Here is a 16,564-nt window from a genome sequence, read left to right on the forward strand (position 1 = left end):
GGATAGCGACTGTCTCTTATTATGTGTTTGTGCACAATGGGCTCTTGATTCTGACTGGTGCCTGAAAGTGCTACTGTGATTAACATAATACATAATAATCACTTCTATCTCTTTATTGATCATTATTTTTCATATTATGATAGTGCCTAGAGGCCCACAATCTGGGATTATGACAAGACAATACACAGTTAAATATGTGGTAGATGATAGACAAGTTAATGTTAAAGATGAGTGTGTGACTTATTGTTCTCAATGACTATAATGGTTCTCTTCTCCCCCACTTTTTTCTCATTTCTGTTTATTCACTGTTTTCCTGAGTGCAATGAATGTGCATGTTGAGATTTTCTTGTAGTTTAGTTCTCTTTAGAGCTGATATTCACATTCTTTTTTTTGTGTGCGATTTTTCTTTAAATGGTCATAAAAGTCTTAGATATTGTCCTGGGTGCATAATACTAACAGTTTATTATTCCACAAAGTCAGGAGAAATGTTGTGAGCACTATTAAGACCTATATGTTGTTTCTTTTGACCTTACTAGGGCCTTTGACACTGTAAATCGAGATGGTCTGTGGACAGACATCTGCAAATTTGGTTGCCCTGATAAGTTTGTCAACATTATTAAATCTTTTCACACAGGAATGCAGTTTGTGTCCTTGACCAAGACTGCTTCTCAGCTGCCTTTGTTGTCACTGATGGAATAAAACAACGCTGTGTTCTTGTTCCAATGTTATTTAGCATCATGTTTTGCTGATGTTTTAATAGAGGAATTCAGAGATATTGGTTGTGGCATTTATATGCAATACCATATGGATGGAGGTGACTTATTGCCTGCATACGAAGAGAAAAGTTATAAAGACAACTATTCATAAATTACTGTTAGTTGGTGATTGTGCTTTATTGGCCCATAACCTCAGGACCATTCAGTTGCTCTCTGGCTGCTTTGCACATGCAGGAAAACATTTTGGTTTAACAATCAGCCTGAAGATGACAGAAGTCATGGTCCAGTCTCAACTGAGAAGTACTGCAACTATTCCAGTTGGTTTCAGAGTAACAGCCGTGTTAGTCTGTATTCGCAAAAAGAAAAGGAGTACTTGTGGCACCTTAGAGACTAACCAATTTATTTGAGCATGAGCTTTCGTGAGCTACAGCTCACTTCATCGGATGCATGCCGTGGAAACTGCAGCAGACTTTATTTATACACAGGGAATATGAAAAAAATACCTCCTCCCACCCCACTGTCCTGCTGGTAATAGCTTATCTAAAGTGATCATCAGGTGGGCCATTTCCAGCACAAATCCAGGTTTTCTCACCCTCCACCCCCCCACACAAATTCACTCTCCTGCTGGTGATAGCCCATCCAAAGTGACAACTCTTTACACAATGTGCATGATAATAAAGTTGGGCCATTTCCTGCACAAATCCAGGTTCTCTCACCCCCTCACCCCCCTCCCAAAAACCACACACACAAACTCAGTATCCTGCTGGTAATAGCTCATCCAAAGTGACCATTCTCCCTACAATGTGCATAATTAAGGTGGGCCATTTCCAGCACAAATCCAGGTTTTCTCACATCCCCCCCACCCCGAAAACCTGGATTTGTGCTGGAAATGGCCCACCTTAATTATGCACATTGTAGGGAGAATAGTCACTTTGGATGAGCTATTACCAGCAGGATACTGAGTTTGTGTGTGTGGTTTTTGGGAGGGGGGTGAGGGGGTGAGAGAACCTGGATTTGTGCAGGAAATGGCCCAACTTTATTATCATGCACATTGTGTAAAGAGTTGTCACTTTGGATGGGCTATCACCAGCAGGAGAGTGAATTTGTGTGGGGGGGTGGAGGGTGAAAAAATCTGGATTTGTGCTGGAAATGGCCCACCTGATGATCACTTTAGATAAGCTATTACCAGCAGGAGAGTGGGGTGGGAGGAGGTATTTTTTCATATTCTCTGTGTATAAATAAAGTCTGCTGCAGTTTCCACGGCATGCATCCGATGAAGTGAGCTGTAGCTCACGAAAGCTCATGCTCAAATAAATTGGTTAGTCTCTAAGGTGCCACAAGTACTCCTTTTCTTATTCCAGTTGGGTCTGTCAATGATGTACCACTCAAAGTTGGTGACAAATTTTGCATCCTAGGGAGTATCATTTCATGGGATGCAATAATTGACAACATTACAAAGTTCATTGGCACAGGCTACGAGGCCTTCAGAAATCACCAGTGTCATCTCTGGAATGAATATGCTGTCAGACTGGGAATGAAAATTGATGTTTACAGTTCTATTGTCATTACCACTTTCCTCTATGGCTGCAATATGTGAATTACTTATCAACACCACCTAAATTGCTTGGACCAATCCCAGCTACAATGTCTATGGTGAATAATGGCAATTAAATGGCAAGATTTAATTCTAAACACCAAGGTCCTTGAATGCCTCAAGATCACAGGCACTGAAGCTTTCATAGTAAGAGTGCAGCTGAGATGGTACAGTCATGTGGTCTGTACGTCTGACAGTAGAATACCGAAAACAGTCTTTTACAAAGAATTGAAGATTGGAACTCGTTTTAGGGGCAGACCAAGCAAACATTACAAAGACTCTCTCTCAAGACCAACTTCCAACCTTTCAAAATTGACCTCAACACCTGGGAGCTCTTAGCCCATGACAAGATGGCAACAGCTCTGCCATCTCAGACTGAAAAATTTTGAGAACTCATTGATTGCTGCAAACAAGGAGAGACCTTACTTCCTTCTAGATTCCTGTTCACCCTAGTAGGGTGTGGTTCACAAACTGAACTTGTCATTAATTATATTTACGATTCACCCAGATAACACAGGAGAAAACTTAACCCTTGTCCAACAAAAGAAACTATTAGCTATTGCCTTTATCCAGAGAGCAAAGAAATGAAGAGATCTGGAAAGAATGAAAGGAATGAAGTCCTCCCAGAGGACACTTCCAGACTTATGCTTTCATGTTTTTTTTCTTTAGAGCCAGATAGATGTGCTTTCAGCCATCTGTCAGTACAGAATGTTCAGTGAAGGTAATCCGAGGTGATGGATGTGCCCAGTGGATGTCCAAAGGGATAAATCTGCACTCATTACTCACTGCTCCTTTTAAAGGTGGTACCTTTAAGATCTATAACAATGCCTGACCTCAGAATCAAGCAGTAGTAACCGATGGATAATGAGAGTCAGAACATTTGTAACAGTGATTGGAAACAGCAATTCAAAGTAATGATAAGCCGGAAACGTGGGGCTGGACTGTATGTAATCCTTCTGGGAAGTGGTGGCACCGCTCCTGGACAGCGCTGCCTGTTCAGCTAGCTTTCTTACAGAGATGTGGGGAAGGAAGAGGCCATGGTACAACCCTGCTCCAGACTAGCCTGTTGTTACAGGAGTGCTCTAGAAAAGAGAGATTCCTATATATCGATAAACAGTTAATAGGTCAAATGCTAGTAGATGGCATGCAAGACTATGCAGCATAGATCCTGGATTTTGAAGGTCTAGTAAAACTTCTTGTTGCTGTGCACTCTAAATGGCTTCCCTGTGTGCAGCTCTTCACGTGCAGCTCTTAACTCCTCGTGTAGAAGGGAACCCACTCTGCACTCTTTCAACCAAATCTGCCTCTTCTGCTCACACAGTCACTGAACCCCAAGAGGAAATCCAGTGGAATCAACCAGAATCAAAGAATCATAGAATATCAGTGTTGGAAGGGACCTCAGGAGGTCATCTAGTCCAATCCCCTGCTCAAAGCAGGACCGATCTCCAACTAAATCATCCGAGCCAGAGCTTTATCAAGACTGACCTTAAAAACCTCAAAGGAAGGAGATTCCACCACCTCCCTAGGTAACCCATTCCAGTGCTTCACCACCCTCCTTGTGAAAAAGTTTTTTTCCAAATATCCAACCTAAACCTCCCCCACTGCAACTTAAGACCATGACTCCTCATTCTGTCATCTGCTACCACTGAGAACAGTCTAGATCTATCCTCTTTGGAACCCCCTTTCACATAGTTGAAAGCAGCTATCTGCTCATTCTTCTCTTCTGCAGACTAAACAATCCCAGTTCCCTCAGCCTCTCCTCATAAGTCATGTGTTCCAGTCCCCTAATCATTTTTGTTGCCCTCCGCTGGATGCTTTCCAATTTTTCCACATCCTTCTTGTAGTGTGGGGCTCCAAACTGGACTTCTTTTCCAGCTCAGGCCCTTCCCACCCTGGCTCAACAATGTGATCCTTAAAACAGATGCAAGTTTCTAAAGAAGATAGATTTGAAAGTGTTCTCCTGGATGACTCTCAACCCTTTATTTATTACAGGAAAAATTCTCTGATGGCATAAGTCCATTGAAATCAAGAGAACTAACCCAGAAGAGAGTGTGACCCTATCTATCGTGCAGTAAACTGCATCTATCATGCAGTAAACCCAGTAGTCACAATTATTTTCTCATAAAAACAGCAATAATGTTTATCTTGATAAGAAATGGTTTGAAAATAGGAAAGCAAACCATAGAGTTTGAGCATTTTCTCCCTACGATGGAATAACACAGGATGTTGAATAGGCCTTTTCCACAAGCGAATGCTGCCCTTGTTAACATATAGCATTAATTAGATTTCATGGCTTCACTCACCTATTGGTAAAAGAATTTTCTTTCACAGTGTTTCAGGACTGGCATCACAAGTGTAGAGCTGGCCTTGACTATATGATGGATCATGTTTTCATCAATTGTGGCATTCTGTGACAGCAAACTCCCCAGGTAGCAAAACTTCACCACAGAGACAAGAGGAGCAGTAAGAAGAAAAGGAGTACTTGTGGCACCTTAGAGACTAACCGATTTATTTGAGCATGAGCTTTCGTGAGCTACAGCTCACTTCATCGGAGCAGTGTTTATCTTAATAATTGGGTAAAGATGTGCATCGCCTGATACTGTTTGGTACAATACTTCAGTTTTCTTCAGGCTGATTGTGAAACCAAAACAATTGACTGCACAAGTGAAGTGATCAGTTATAAATTGAGCATCACCAATTGAGTGTGCAACCGGTACACAGTCATCAGCAAATAAAGGCTCCTTAATAACTAAATCTGCCTCTTTCATGTGGGCATAGGAACAACTTCCCATCAGTGCAGAATGGATAAATACTCCTCTGTTGATGCCCTGAAATGCATCCATCAAAGTATGTGAAAAAAGAGTGTGGGAACCAGCATGCAACATTGTTTGGTGCCACTGGTGACAGAGCAAGGTGGTGGCAGATGTGGCATGCCACCATTAACCACTTTGAAACCTGGTGCATTAAGACCTAATGTGGAAAAGGTGAACAGTGCAAAGCAAGGATGCAACAGCCCGCGGTGGTCATGGACAATCCTGTCTGTGCTACATGTAGCAGTGTTTCTGGTTCTTGCATTAATCTGACCTCGCATATATGTGTTCACCAATAGTGTGGGCTGAATCCTCAACATCAACATGAGACTCCATCATCTGAGGACCAACTGTCTATCACATGACCATGACCAACCAAATGACCATCAAACAAATATTCTCAGTTTGAAAGTTATAACTCCCAGGCACTTCACAAAGCATTGTTAGGTGGTTGCCATGGCCCTGCTATTCCCATCTTGCTAATTGCAAGGGGAATCCCACTAAAGAAAAGGGATCCCAGTGTGGACAGGTTGAGAGCTACTGGGGTAAATCTCATAGAGCAGCCAGACTGGATGGAATAAAGAAAAGAACAATCTGTACTCACCTATGGTTGGATCATGGTAATCAGGGAACCGATGGCTTATGAACTGCATTGTCATTGCTGAGAAGGAGAAAAAGAGAGAGGTTACAAAAGAAAACAGTGAAGAGATATGGGGTGAAATAAAGCATAGGAAAATGTAGGCAGAATTCACAAAGCCAAACATCAGCCAATGGTCCAAGCACATGGCTGATATTTGCAATTGCACAAGACAAAGCCCGATTGATTTTGTGTGCCTTTCTCTGCAGACTGTTTGCCCAGCTTTAGTAGATGCCAATCACTACAGTAATTTAAAATAGGATAAGAGGATATCCTCTAGGGAGCAATCTTGTAGCAGGCTAAGACAGGTTGATAAAAATAGCTTGTGAATGTCTTAACTTGGTCTTAATTGGGACTACCCAGGGGACAATTATTGGCCAGCTCATCCCCTTTGTGAAAATAATGCATGGAAACAATTTCAAACAATATGAGTCTCATGTAGCATCAGGGTCTGCATGCCCCACAGAACAACAAGAAGTTTTAGAGGATAAAACCAAAGAGATCCATGCACCAAAGGGACATGGAACATCAGCCCTCCAGGCCGCAAGTTAGCTACTGCCCTTGTAACACTGCTCTTCTCCAAAGAGGGATTCAACAGTGCAGAGGGAATGTTAGCTATGTTAAAGTTGGCCCAATCTGTATTAATTTACCCATAAAAATGTGTGTGGTTAATGGAGAAACATTGCTGCCTCTTGGTCATCCCCAGACCAGGAACCGCAGTATATATGGATTATTAAACCCATGTAACTCCAAAGAAAGAGCTTATAAAGGGTGAGCGGGTAGGAGGAAATGATGCCAAAGTACCTCATAAATATAAAGGTCTTTATAGGCTTTCCAGACATTAATAACTTATTCTTGTGAGGTAGGAAAATACCTCCCTTTTGCAGATGGGGCAATGAGGAACAGAAAGTTTTAATGAAAAATCTGTGGGCATTGTGTTAATATATATTTAAATACAATAATGGAAAAATACAATATTAAACATTATGGTCATTGAAATACACCTCAGTTTCTTCTTTTTTTAAAACTTTATTGAGCAGTTTTTTTACTAAAAGGTCAGAGATGAGATTGTCATGTCTATTTAGTATCTGGATAAATACTATGTAACACCTTGGCACTGGTCAAATATCTCCCTTAAACAAAACTGTTGCTCATATTCTCCCAGTTATACAATAGCACACTCGTACTCTTCATCAGGTGCCCCATGAAGTATCTCAGTAAAGGAACCATCATGATTAAGCATGCATTATAAAGTAAAGTATTTAGAAAGTATCATCAGATGGAGAAATTGTTTTTAATGTTGAAGAGAAAAATAAATTAGGTCCAAGAAGAGTCCTTAAGGTGAGTGTGTAACAGATTCTTCTGATTCACTCCTTTCCTACCAAAACCTCATCATCCTATATGAATAATTCAGAACTGTACAAAGGCTTGGCCTACATTACTGAGTTAGGTCACCATAAGGCAGTTTATGGCTACCTAATTATGTCAGGTTCTACACTACAATGCTGCTTCTGCCAAAGTAAGTGGCTCTCTATACCAACATAATAATTCCACCTCTGTGAGAGGCATAGCACTTATGTTGATGTTGTTAGGGGACAAAGTGTCTGGGTAGACACTGCGTTACCTACATTGGCTATTGGCGGTCAGCCCTGAATGGGCCTCCCCCCACCCCCCGTCCCCAACGCTGACAGCCCGAGTTGTCAGCTGGGTGCTGGGCTCACAGCTGGGGCTCCTGACACTGAAAGCTTGGAGTGTCAGCACCTGGGTGTGGGAAGAGTCCATCTGTGAGCCTGCATCTTGCTGACGGCGGGAGAGGGCAGCCGCTCTGAGCCCCATGCCTACAGCTGAGGTTGTCAACCCCAGGGCTGCTGGGCTTTAGCTGTAAGTGTCCCACAATGCCCCACTTCAGTCGGTGGAATTGCTCCTGGTGAGGAGGCATGCCACCTACAGAAGGAGCAAGTGTGGACATGAACCACCATTTTAATTACTGCGGTGACAGTATGGCGACTTAAGTTGACTTAATTTTGTCGTGTAGACAGGCCCAAAGTAACATCAACTGCAGTACCTGATTTCATATCTGATGCTTCTTTCAAACGTGAACTCCCGTTAAATATGATGTAAGAGACAAACAATCCTTCTTTACACTATGTGGAATCAAGTTTCCTCCCATCCGGTTATTTTATGCCTGAATGTTATCCACTAAGGGTATGTCTACACTACGAAATTAGGTCGAATTTATAGAAGTCGTTTTTTTAGAAATCGGTTTTATATATTCGAGTGTGTGTGTCCCCACAGAAAATGCTCTAAGTGCATTAACTCGGCGGAGCGCTTCCACAGTACCGAGGCAAGCGTCGACTTCCGGAGAGTTGCACTGTGGGTAGCTATCCCACAGTTCCCGCAGTCTCCGCTGCCCATTGGAATTCTGGGTTGAGATCCCAATGCCTGATGGGGCTAAAACATTGTCGCGGGTGGTTCTGGGTACATATCGTCAGGCCCCCGTTCCCTCCCTCCCCCCGTGAAAGCAAGGGCAGACAATCATTTCGCGCCTTTTTTCCTGAGTTACCTGTGCAGACGCCATACCACGGCAAGCATGGAGCCCGCTCAGGTAACCGTCACCCTATGTCTCCTGGGTGCTGGCAGACGCGGTACGGCTTTGCTGCACAGTAGCAGCAACCCATTGCCTTCTGGCAGCAGACGGTGCAATACGACTGGTAGTCATCCTCGTCGTGTCCGAGGTGCTCCTGGCCACGTCGGCTGGGAGCGCCTGGGCAGACATGGGCGCAGGGACTAAATTTGGAGTGACTTGACCAGGTCATTCTCTTTAGTCCTGCAGTCCTATTGAACCGTCTTATGGTGAGCGGGCAGGCGATACGGACTGCTAGCAGTCGTACTGTACCATCTTCTGCCAGGCAGGCAAGAGATGAGGATTGCTAGCAGTCGTATTGTACCATCTTATGCCAGGCAGGCAAGAGATGAAGATGGCTAGCAGTCGTACTGTACCATCTTCTGCTGAGCAGCCATGAGATGTGGATGGCATGCAGTCCTTCTGCACCGTCTGCTGCCAGCCAAAGATGTAAAAGATAGATGGAGTGGGTCAGAACAAGAAATAGACCAGATTTGTTTTGTACTCATTTGCCTCCTCCCCTGTCTAGATCACACTGCAGTCACTCACAGAGAATGTGCAGCGAGGTAAATCTAGCCATGTATCAATCAGAGGCCAGGCTAACCTCCTTGTTCCAATAACAACGATAACTTAGATGCACCATTTCTTATTGGAACCCTCCATGCAGTCCTGCCTGAAATACTCCTTGATGTACAGGCACACCCTTTGTTGATTTTAGCTCCCTGAAGCCAACCCTGTAAACCGTGTCGTCAGTCGCCCCTCCCTCCGTCAGAGCAACGGCAGACAATCGTTCCGTGCCTTTTTTCTGTGCAGACGCCATACCAAGGCAAGCATGGAGGCCGCTGAGCTCATTTTGGCAATTAGGAGCACATTAAACACCACACGCATTATCCAGCAGTATATGCAGCACCAGAACATGGCAACGCGATACCGGGCGAGGAGGCGACGTCAGCGCGGTCCCGTGAGTGATCAGGACATGGACACAGATTTCTCTGAAAGCATGGGCCCTGACAATGCATGCATCATGGTGCTAATGGGGCAGGTTCATGCTGTGGAACGCCGATTCTGGGCTCGGGAAACAAGCACAGACTGGTGGGACCGCACAGTGTTGCAGGTCTGGGACGATTCCCAGTGGCTGCGAAACTTTCGCATGCGTAAGGGCACTTTCATGGAACTTTGTGACTTGCTTTCCCCTGCTCTGAGGCGCATGAATACCAAGATGAGAGCAGCCCTCACAGTTGAGAAGCGAGTGGTGATAGCCCTGTGGAAGCTTGCAACGCCAGACAGCTACCGGTCAGTTGGGAATCAATTTGGAGTGGGCAAATCTACTGTGGGGGCTGCTGTTATGCAAGTAGCTCACGCAATCAAAGATCTGCTGATATCAAGGGTAGTGACCCTGGGAAATGTGCAGGTCATAGCGGATGGCTTTGCTGCAATGGGATTCCCTAACTGTGGTGGGGCTATAGACGGAACCCATATCCCTATCTTGGCACCGGAGCACCAAGCCGCCGAGTACATAAACCGCAAGAGGTACTTTTCGATAGTGCTGCAAGCTCTGGTGGATCACAAGGGACGTTTCACCAACATCAACGTGGGATGGCCGGGAAAGGTACATGATGCTCGCATCTTCAGGAACTCTGGTCTGTTTCAAAAGCTGCAGGAAGGGACTTTATTCCCAGACCAGAAAATAACTGTTGGGGATGTTGAAATGCCTATATGTATCCTTGGGGACCCAGCCTACCCCTTAATGCCATGGCTCATGAAGCCGTACACAGGCAGCCTGGACAGTAGTCAGGAGCTGTTCAACTACAGGCTGAGCAAGTGCAGAATGGTGGTAGAATGTGCATTTGGACGTTTAAAGGCGCGCTGGCGCAGTTTACTGACTCACTTAGACCTCAGCGAAACCAATATTCCCACTGTTATTACTGCTTGCTGTGTGCTCCACAATATCTGTGAGAGTAAGGAGGAGACGTTTATGGTGGGGTGGGAGGCTGAGGCAAATCGCCTAGCTGCTGGTTACGCGCAGCCAGACACCAGGGCGGTTAGAAGAGCACAGGAGGGCGCGGTACGCATCAGAGAAGCTTTGAAAACCAGTTTCATGACTGGCCAGGCTACGGTGTGAAAGTTCTGTTTGTTTCTCCTTGATGAAACCCCCTGCCCCTTGGTTCACTCTACTTCCCTGTAAGCTAACCACCCTCCCCTCCTCCCTTTAATCACCGCTTGCAGAGGCAATAAAGTCATTGCTGCTTCACAGTCATGCATTCTTTATTCATTCATCACACAAATAGGGAGATGACTACCAAGGTATCCCAGGAGGGGTGGTGGAGGAGGGAAGGAAAATGCCACACAGCACTTTAAGCACAGCACTTTAAAAGTTTACAACTTTAAAATTTATTGAATGACAGCCTTCTTTTTTTGGGGCAATCCTCTGTGGTGGAGTGGCTGGTTGGCCGGAGGCCCCCCCACCGCGTTCTTGGGTGTCTGGGTGTGGAGGCTATGGAACTTGGGGAGGAGGGCGGTTGGTTACAGAGGGGCAGCAGTGGCAGTCTGTGCTCCAGCTGCCTTTGCTGCAGCTCAACCATACACTGGAGCATACTGGTTTGGTGCTGCAGCAGCCTCAGCATTGAATCCTGCCTCCTCTCATCACGCTGTCACCACATTTGAGCTTCAGCCCTGTCTTCAGCCCGCCACTTACTCTCTTCAGCCCGCCACTTACTCTCTTCAGCCCGCCACTTACTCTCTTCAGCCCGCCACCTCTCCTCCCGGTCATTTTGTGCTTTCCTGCACTCTGACATTATTTGCCTCCACGCATTCGTCTGTGCTCTGTCAGTGTGGGAGGACAGCATGAGCTCGGAGAACATTTCATCGCGAGTGCGTTTTTTTTTTCTTTCTAAGCTTCACTAGCCTCTGGGAAGGAGAAGATCCTGTGATCATTGAAACACATGCAGCTGGTGGAGAAAAAAAAAGGGACAGCGGTATTTAAAAAGACACATTTTATAAAACAGTCGCTACACTCTTTCAGGGTAAACCTTGCTGTTAACATTACATACATAGCACATGTGCTTTCGTTACAAGGTCGCATTTTGCCTCCTCCCACCGCGTGACTACCCCCTCAACCTTGCCCCCTCCCTGTGGCTAACAGCGGGGAACATTTCTGTTTAGCCACAGGCAAACAGCCCAGCAGGAATGGGCTCCTCTGAGTGTCCCCTGAAGAAAAGCACTCTATTTCAACCAGGTGACCATGAATTATATCTCACTCTCCTGAGGATAACACAGAGAGATAAAGAACGGATTTTGGTTGAATGCCAGCAAACATACACTGCAATGCTTTGTTCTACAGTGATTCCCGAGTACGTGTTACTGGCCTGGAGTGGTAAAGTGTCCTACCATGAAGGACGAAATAAGGCTGCCCTCCCCAGAAACCTTTTGCAAAGGCTTTAGGACTACATCTAGGAGAACCGCAAATGCCAGGGCAAAGTAATCCTTTCACATGCTTGCTTTTAAACCATGTATAGCATTTTAAAAGGTACACTCACCAGAGGTCCCTTCTCCGCCTGCTGGGTCCAGGAGGCAGCCTTGGGTGGGTTCGGGGGGTACTGGCTCCAGGTCTAGGGTGAGAAACAGTTCCTGGCTGTCGGGAAAACCGGTTTCTCCGCTTGCTTGCTGTGAGCTATCTACAACCTCCTCCTCATCATCATCTTCTTCGTCCCCAAAACCTGCTTCCATATTGCCTCCATCTCCATTGAAGGAGTCAAACAACACGGCTGGGATAGTGGTGGCTGAACCCCCTAAAATGGCATGCAGCTCATCATAGAAGCGGCATGTTTGGGGCTCTGACCCAGAGCGGCTGTTCGCCTCTCTGGTTTTCTGGTAGGCTTGCCTCAGCTCCTTCAGTTTCACGCGGCACTGCTTCGGGTCCCTGTTATGGCCTCTGTCCTTCATGCCCTGGGAGATTTTGACAAAGGTTTTGGCATTTCGAAAACTGGAACGGAGTTCTGATAGCACGGATTCCTCTCCCCAAACAGCGATCAGATCCCGTACCTCCCGTTCGGTCCATGCTGGAGCTCTTTGCGATTCTGGGACTCCATCATGGTCACCTGTGCTGATGAGCTCTGCATGGTCACCTGCAGCTTGCCACGCTGGCCAAACAGGAAATGAGATTCAAAAGTTTGCGGTTCTTTTCCTGTCTACCTGGCCAGTGCATCTGAGTTGAGAGTGCTGTCCAGAGCGGTCAGAATGGAGCACTCTGGGATAGCTCCAGGAGGCCAATACCATCGAATTGTGTCCACAGTACCCCAAATTCGAGCCGGGAACGTCGGTTTAAGCGCTAATCCACTTGTCAGGGGTGGAGTAAGGAAATCAATTTTAAGAGCCCTTTAAGTCGAAATAAAGGGCTTCACTGTGTGGACGGGTGCAGGTTTAAATCGATTTAACGCTGCTAAATTCGACCTAAAGTCCTAGTGTAGACCAGGGCTAATAAAAGTTTTAGAAAAGTCATTTCAGCCGGCCAAAAACGAACTCATAGCATTTTGCGGTGTGGTGTTTCCTGGGGGTGAAATTGATCTCTGTGCAGATGGCCAGCAACATGTAAATCACACTTAAATCTTATTTTAAGGGATTAAGTGGTACATAACCCTCATAAAGACCATTAGAACTAGACTGAGTTTCAGCTTGCTTGGGTCAATTGTCATTGTTTGCTAAGAGACTTGTGTTTCTGACTTCTGTTTGCTAAGAGAATCTGGATGGGGTCTCAAATCCCATCAATGCCACTTCTTGCTTAAACAAGCTGTGCTGCCAACTCTCCTGATTTTATAGCATCCCACAATATTTTGGTGTTTCACCAGTGTCAAAGAGATTGCATGAGGAACTCAGCTTTCACTGAAAAGAAAACAAGTAACTTTGTAGCCCTAAAGGTTTCAGGGAAATGGTTGAAAATGTGAAAGGAGTTGACCATAAAGGCTCAGAACCGGAAGGTTAATAAAACAAAATCAAAGTGGTTTAAAAAAATCTCATGATTTTTAAAACAATCTCATGACTTTTAGTTTCAGAGTAGCAGCCGTGTTAGTCTGTATTCGCAAAAAGAAAAGGAGGACTTGTGGCACCTTAGAGACTAACCAATTTATTAGAGCATAAGCTTTCGTGAGCTACAGCTCACTTCCTCAGATGCACCTGAGGAAGTGAGCTGTAGCTCACGAAAGCTTATGCTCTAATAAATTGGTTAGTCTCTAAGGTGCCACAAGTCCTCCTTTTCTTTTTATGACTTTTAGTGGAGCTTAACTCATCATTTTTGAATGGTTGGAGTTGGCAATATGTCATATTGTAACATACTTATACCTCGCTCTTATATAGTGCTTTTCATCAGCAGATCTCAAAACACCTTATAAGAGAGATCAGTACCATTATTCCTATTTTACAGACTGGCAAACTGAGGCACATGGCAGGGCAGCAAGCTGCCCAAGGTCACCCAGTATGCCATGGCCAGGAAATGAACCCAGGTCTCAAATCCAAGTCCAATGCTCAGTCTACCAGGCCATGCTACCTCCCCTAGGATACATATAAAATACACTTCCCAACCCCAGGGCTGAATATAGTACCTCTTCCCTGGTCCAAGCTACCTATTATGACATGTTAAATCAAAAATGAGATTCTAACCAGGATATCTTGAATGGCAGAGCAGATGGACACTACAGCATCCCTACTTTGAAAATTATTTATTTAAATTAGTCCAGAATTGCATTACTTTGTTGAAATACTCTTTCTGCTGTTATCTTAGGGAATCATGGGTTAACAAGATGTCCTGAAAAAAATGTTACAGAAAAGCTGGATTAAATATTTATTACCATGTTAATAAAATATTGCATATTTAGGGTAGACAAATATAAATGTTAAGGAGCAGCATTATAAATTCATAGCCACACAGACAGGATAAGTGTGTTAAAAAGCTTATTTAAAGTCCACATACCATGGGTGAATAAAACAACATGCAGTTACATTAATGTTTTCAATCTTGTGCGCAATCAAATGCATTACTGTTTTGAGTACTGTATGCATTTGGGTACTTCCATAGCCAGGCCACCTGTTTTTAACCCAGCAAGATTTTTAGAGACCCCCATCTGATAACTATTTGGTGGCTTGTGAGAAATAAGTTAATGCCCAATGTCATATTCTCAGTTTGTTACCAGACGTGGAACCACTGAGACACATCCCATAAGATTCAGGCATACAAGCCTTCATTGCAACTTTTCTGAGATCACACACTGTCTGCACAGCAAATGGATCCAACTAGTTCCATTCCCTTGTGGGTGCTATTGCCAGCTCTCTTGAAGGTACCCTCCACTAATCCATTCTCAATCCAGTTCCCAGTGGACCAATGTCCATGTCACAAAATCTATTGTGAAAACTGAAACAATTGCTGAAATTCTCATCAGAAGCCAGGGATTCAGGATTAAACTTTCCCGTTTTCCATGAACCAGCATAAAGACGGTGCACCATTTATATCCCTGTTAAATCCTTAGCACAGGACTTAAGAGGAAATTTTGTTGTTCATAGATTTAAATGATTCTAAGATCAGAAGAGACCACTGTGGTCATCTAGTCTGACCTTCTGTAGAACACAGTCCATAGAACTTCCCCCCAGAATTCTGTTTGAACTACAGGATATCTTTCAGAAAAAAACATTCAAACTTAATTTAAAAATTGAAAGTAATGTAAAATCCTTTCCAACTCTTGGTAAGGTGTTCCAGTGGTTAACTACCTGCACAGTTAAAAATGTATACCTTATTTCCAGTCTGAATGTATCTAGTTTCAATTTCTATGGGTTCATAGGCATTGTACTGGCTGTTTACACTAATGTGCAAGAAGACTGGATTTACATGGTCATTTCTAGGTATTTTCCCTCCCAAGAAAAGTTGAGGCCCACTGGTGTGGGGCGGCATTGAAATGTGCAGTGCCCAAGTCAGACCTATTAAGCAGCTACATAGTGAACTTTAGTCTTTTAGGAGTCAAATTCACTAAAGGTATAAGAAAGCACAACTCAGCTGGAGCCAGTGAAATTATAACTGGGAATAATTTAAGAACAGTTTACCAGATGCCCAAAAAGCAACAATACAAAAATTAAAGGAGTACTTGTGGCACCTTATAGACTAACCAATTTATTTGAGCATAAGCTTTCGTGAGCTACAGCTCACTTCATCGGATGCATACTGTGGAAAGTGTAGAAGATCTTTTACACTTTCCACAGTATGCATCCGATGAAGTGAGCTGTAGCTCACAAAAGCTCATGCTCAAATAAATTGATTAGTCTCTAAGGTGCCACAAGTACTCCTTTTCTTTTTGCGAATACAGACTAACACGGCTGTTACTCTGAATACAAAAATAGAGGAAGAAGGTGTGCAGGTTACAAAAAAGACCTGGTTTAGAGGGGAAGTGAAGGCAACTATAATAAATAATAAATAATAATAATAACAAATGGAAGAAAGGGGAAGTTGATATTAATAAATACAGATCAGAAGTCAGGAATAGTAGAAAATTGATAAGGTAAACAAAGGGACACAAAGAGAAATATTCAGACAGCAGAGTTACAAAAATAAGGAGTTTTTTAAATGTATCAGAAACAAAAAGAATCCTGACAATGGTACTGGTCTGTTACTAGATGGAAATGGTATACTTATCAATAATAATGCAGAGAAGGCAGAAATAGTCAATAAATATGTGTGTTATATATTTGGGTAAAAGCAGATGATATAGTGTCATTATATGGTGATGATAACACTCTTTCTATTCCATTAGTATCTCTGGGATTTTAAACAAAAGCCAATAAAGTTAGACATTTTTAAATCAACAGGTCCAGATAGCTTGCATCCAAGAGTTTTGCTGAACTGTTAATGTTGATTTTCAGTAAGTCTTGGAAAGCTGGAGAAGTTCTAAAAGATTGGAAGAAAGCTAATATTGTGCCATATTTTTTAAAAAAAAGGGTAAATGGGATGACCTGTGTAATTATTGACCTGAGAGCCTATTATTGATCCCAGATAAGATAATGACACCACTGATATGGGATTTGGTTACTCAAGAATTAAAGGAGAGCATGTAATCAATGAAAATCAACATGAGTTTGTGGAAAATAGATCATGTCCAAGCTAATTGAAATTGTTTCTTTAATGAGATTTCAAGTTTTGTTGATAAAGGT

The 16,564-nt window shown here is 43.7% G+C and overlaps 1 protein-coding gene across 2 annotated transcripts in view; it reads right to left on the reverse strand.

The window, feature by feature from the left end:
- Positions 1-16,564, reverse strand: part of RIT2 (Ras like without CAAX 2) — a 273,033-nt gene that overhangs the window by 188,146 nt on the left and 68,323 nt on the right. For both annotated transcript variants that reach the window (XM_084627652.1, XM_084627651.1), the window contains exon 2: positions 5,725-5,781. In XM_084627652.1, the coding sequence (XP_084483778.1) occupies positions 5,725-5,781 (57 nt within the window). The remainder of the gene's footprint in view (positions 1-5,724; positions 5,782-16,564) is intronic.

Source organism: Lepidochelys olivacea (assembly GCF_965140295.1).
Source record: "Lepidochelys olivacea isolate rLepOli2 genome assembly, chromosome: 5".
Taxonomy (NCBI): domain Eukaryota; kingdom Metazoa; phylum Chordata; order Testudines; family Cheloniidae; genus Lepidochelys; species Lepidochelys olivacea.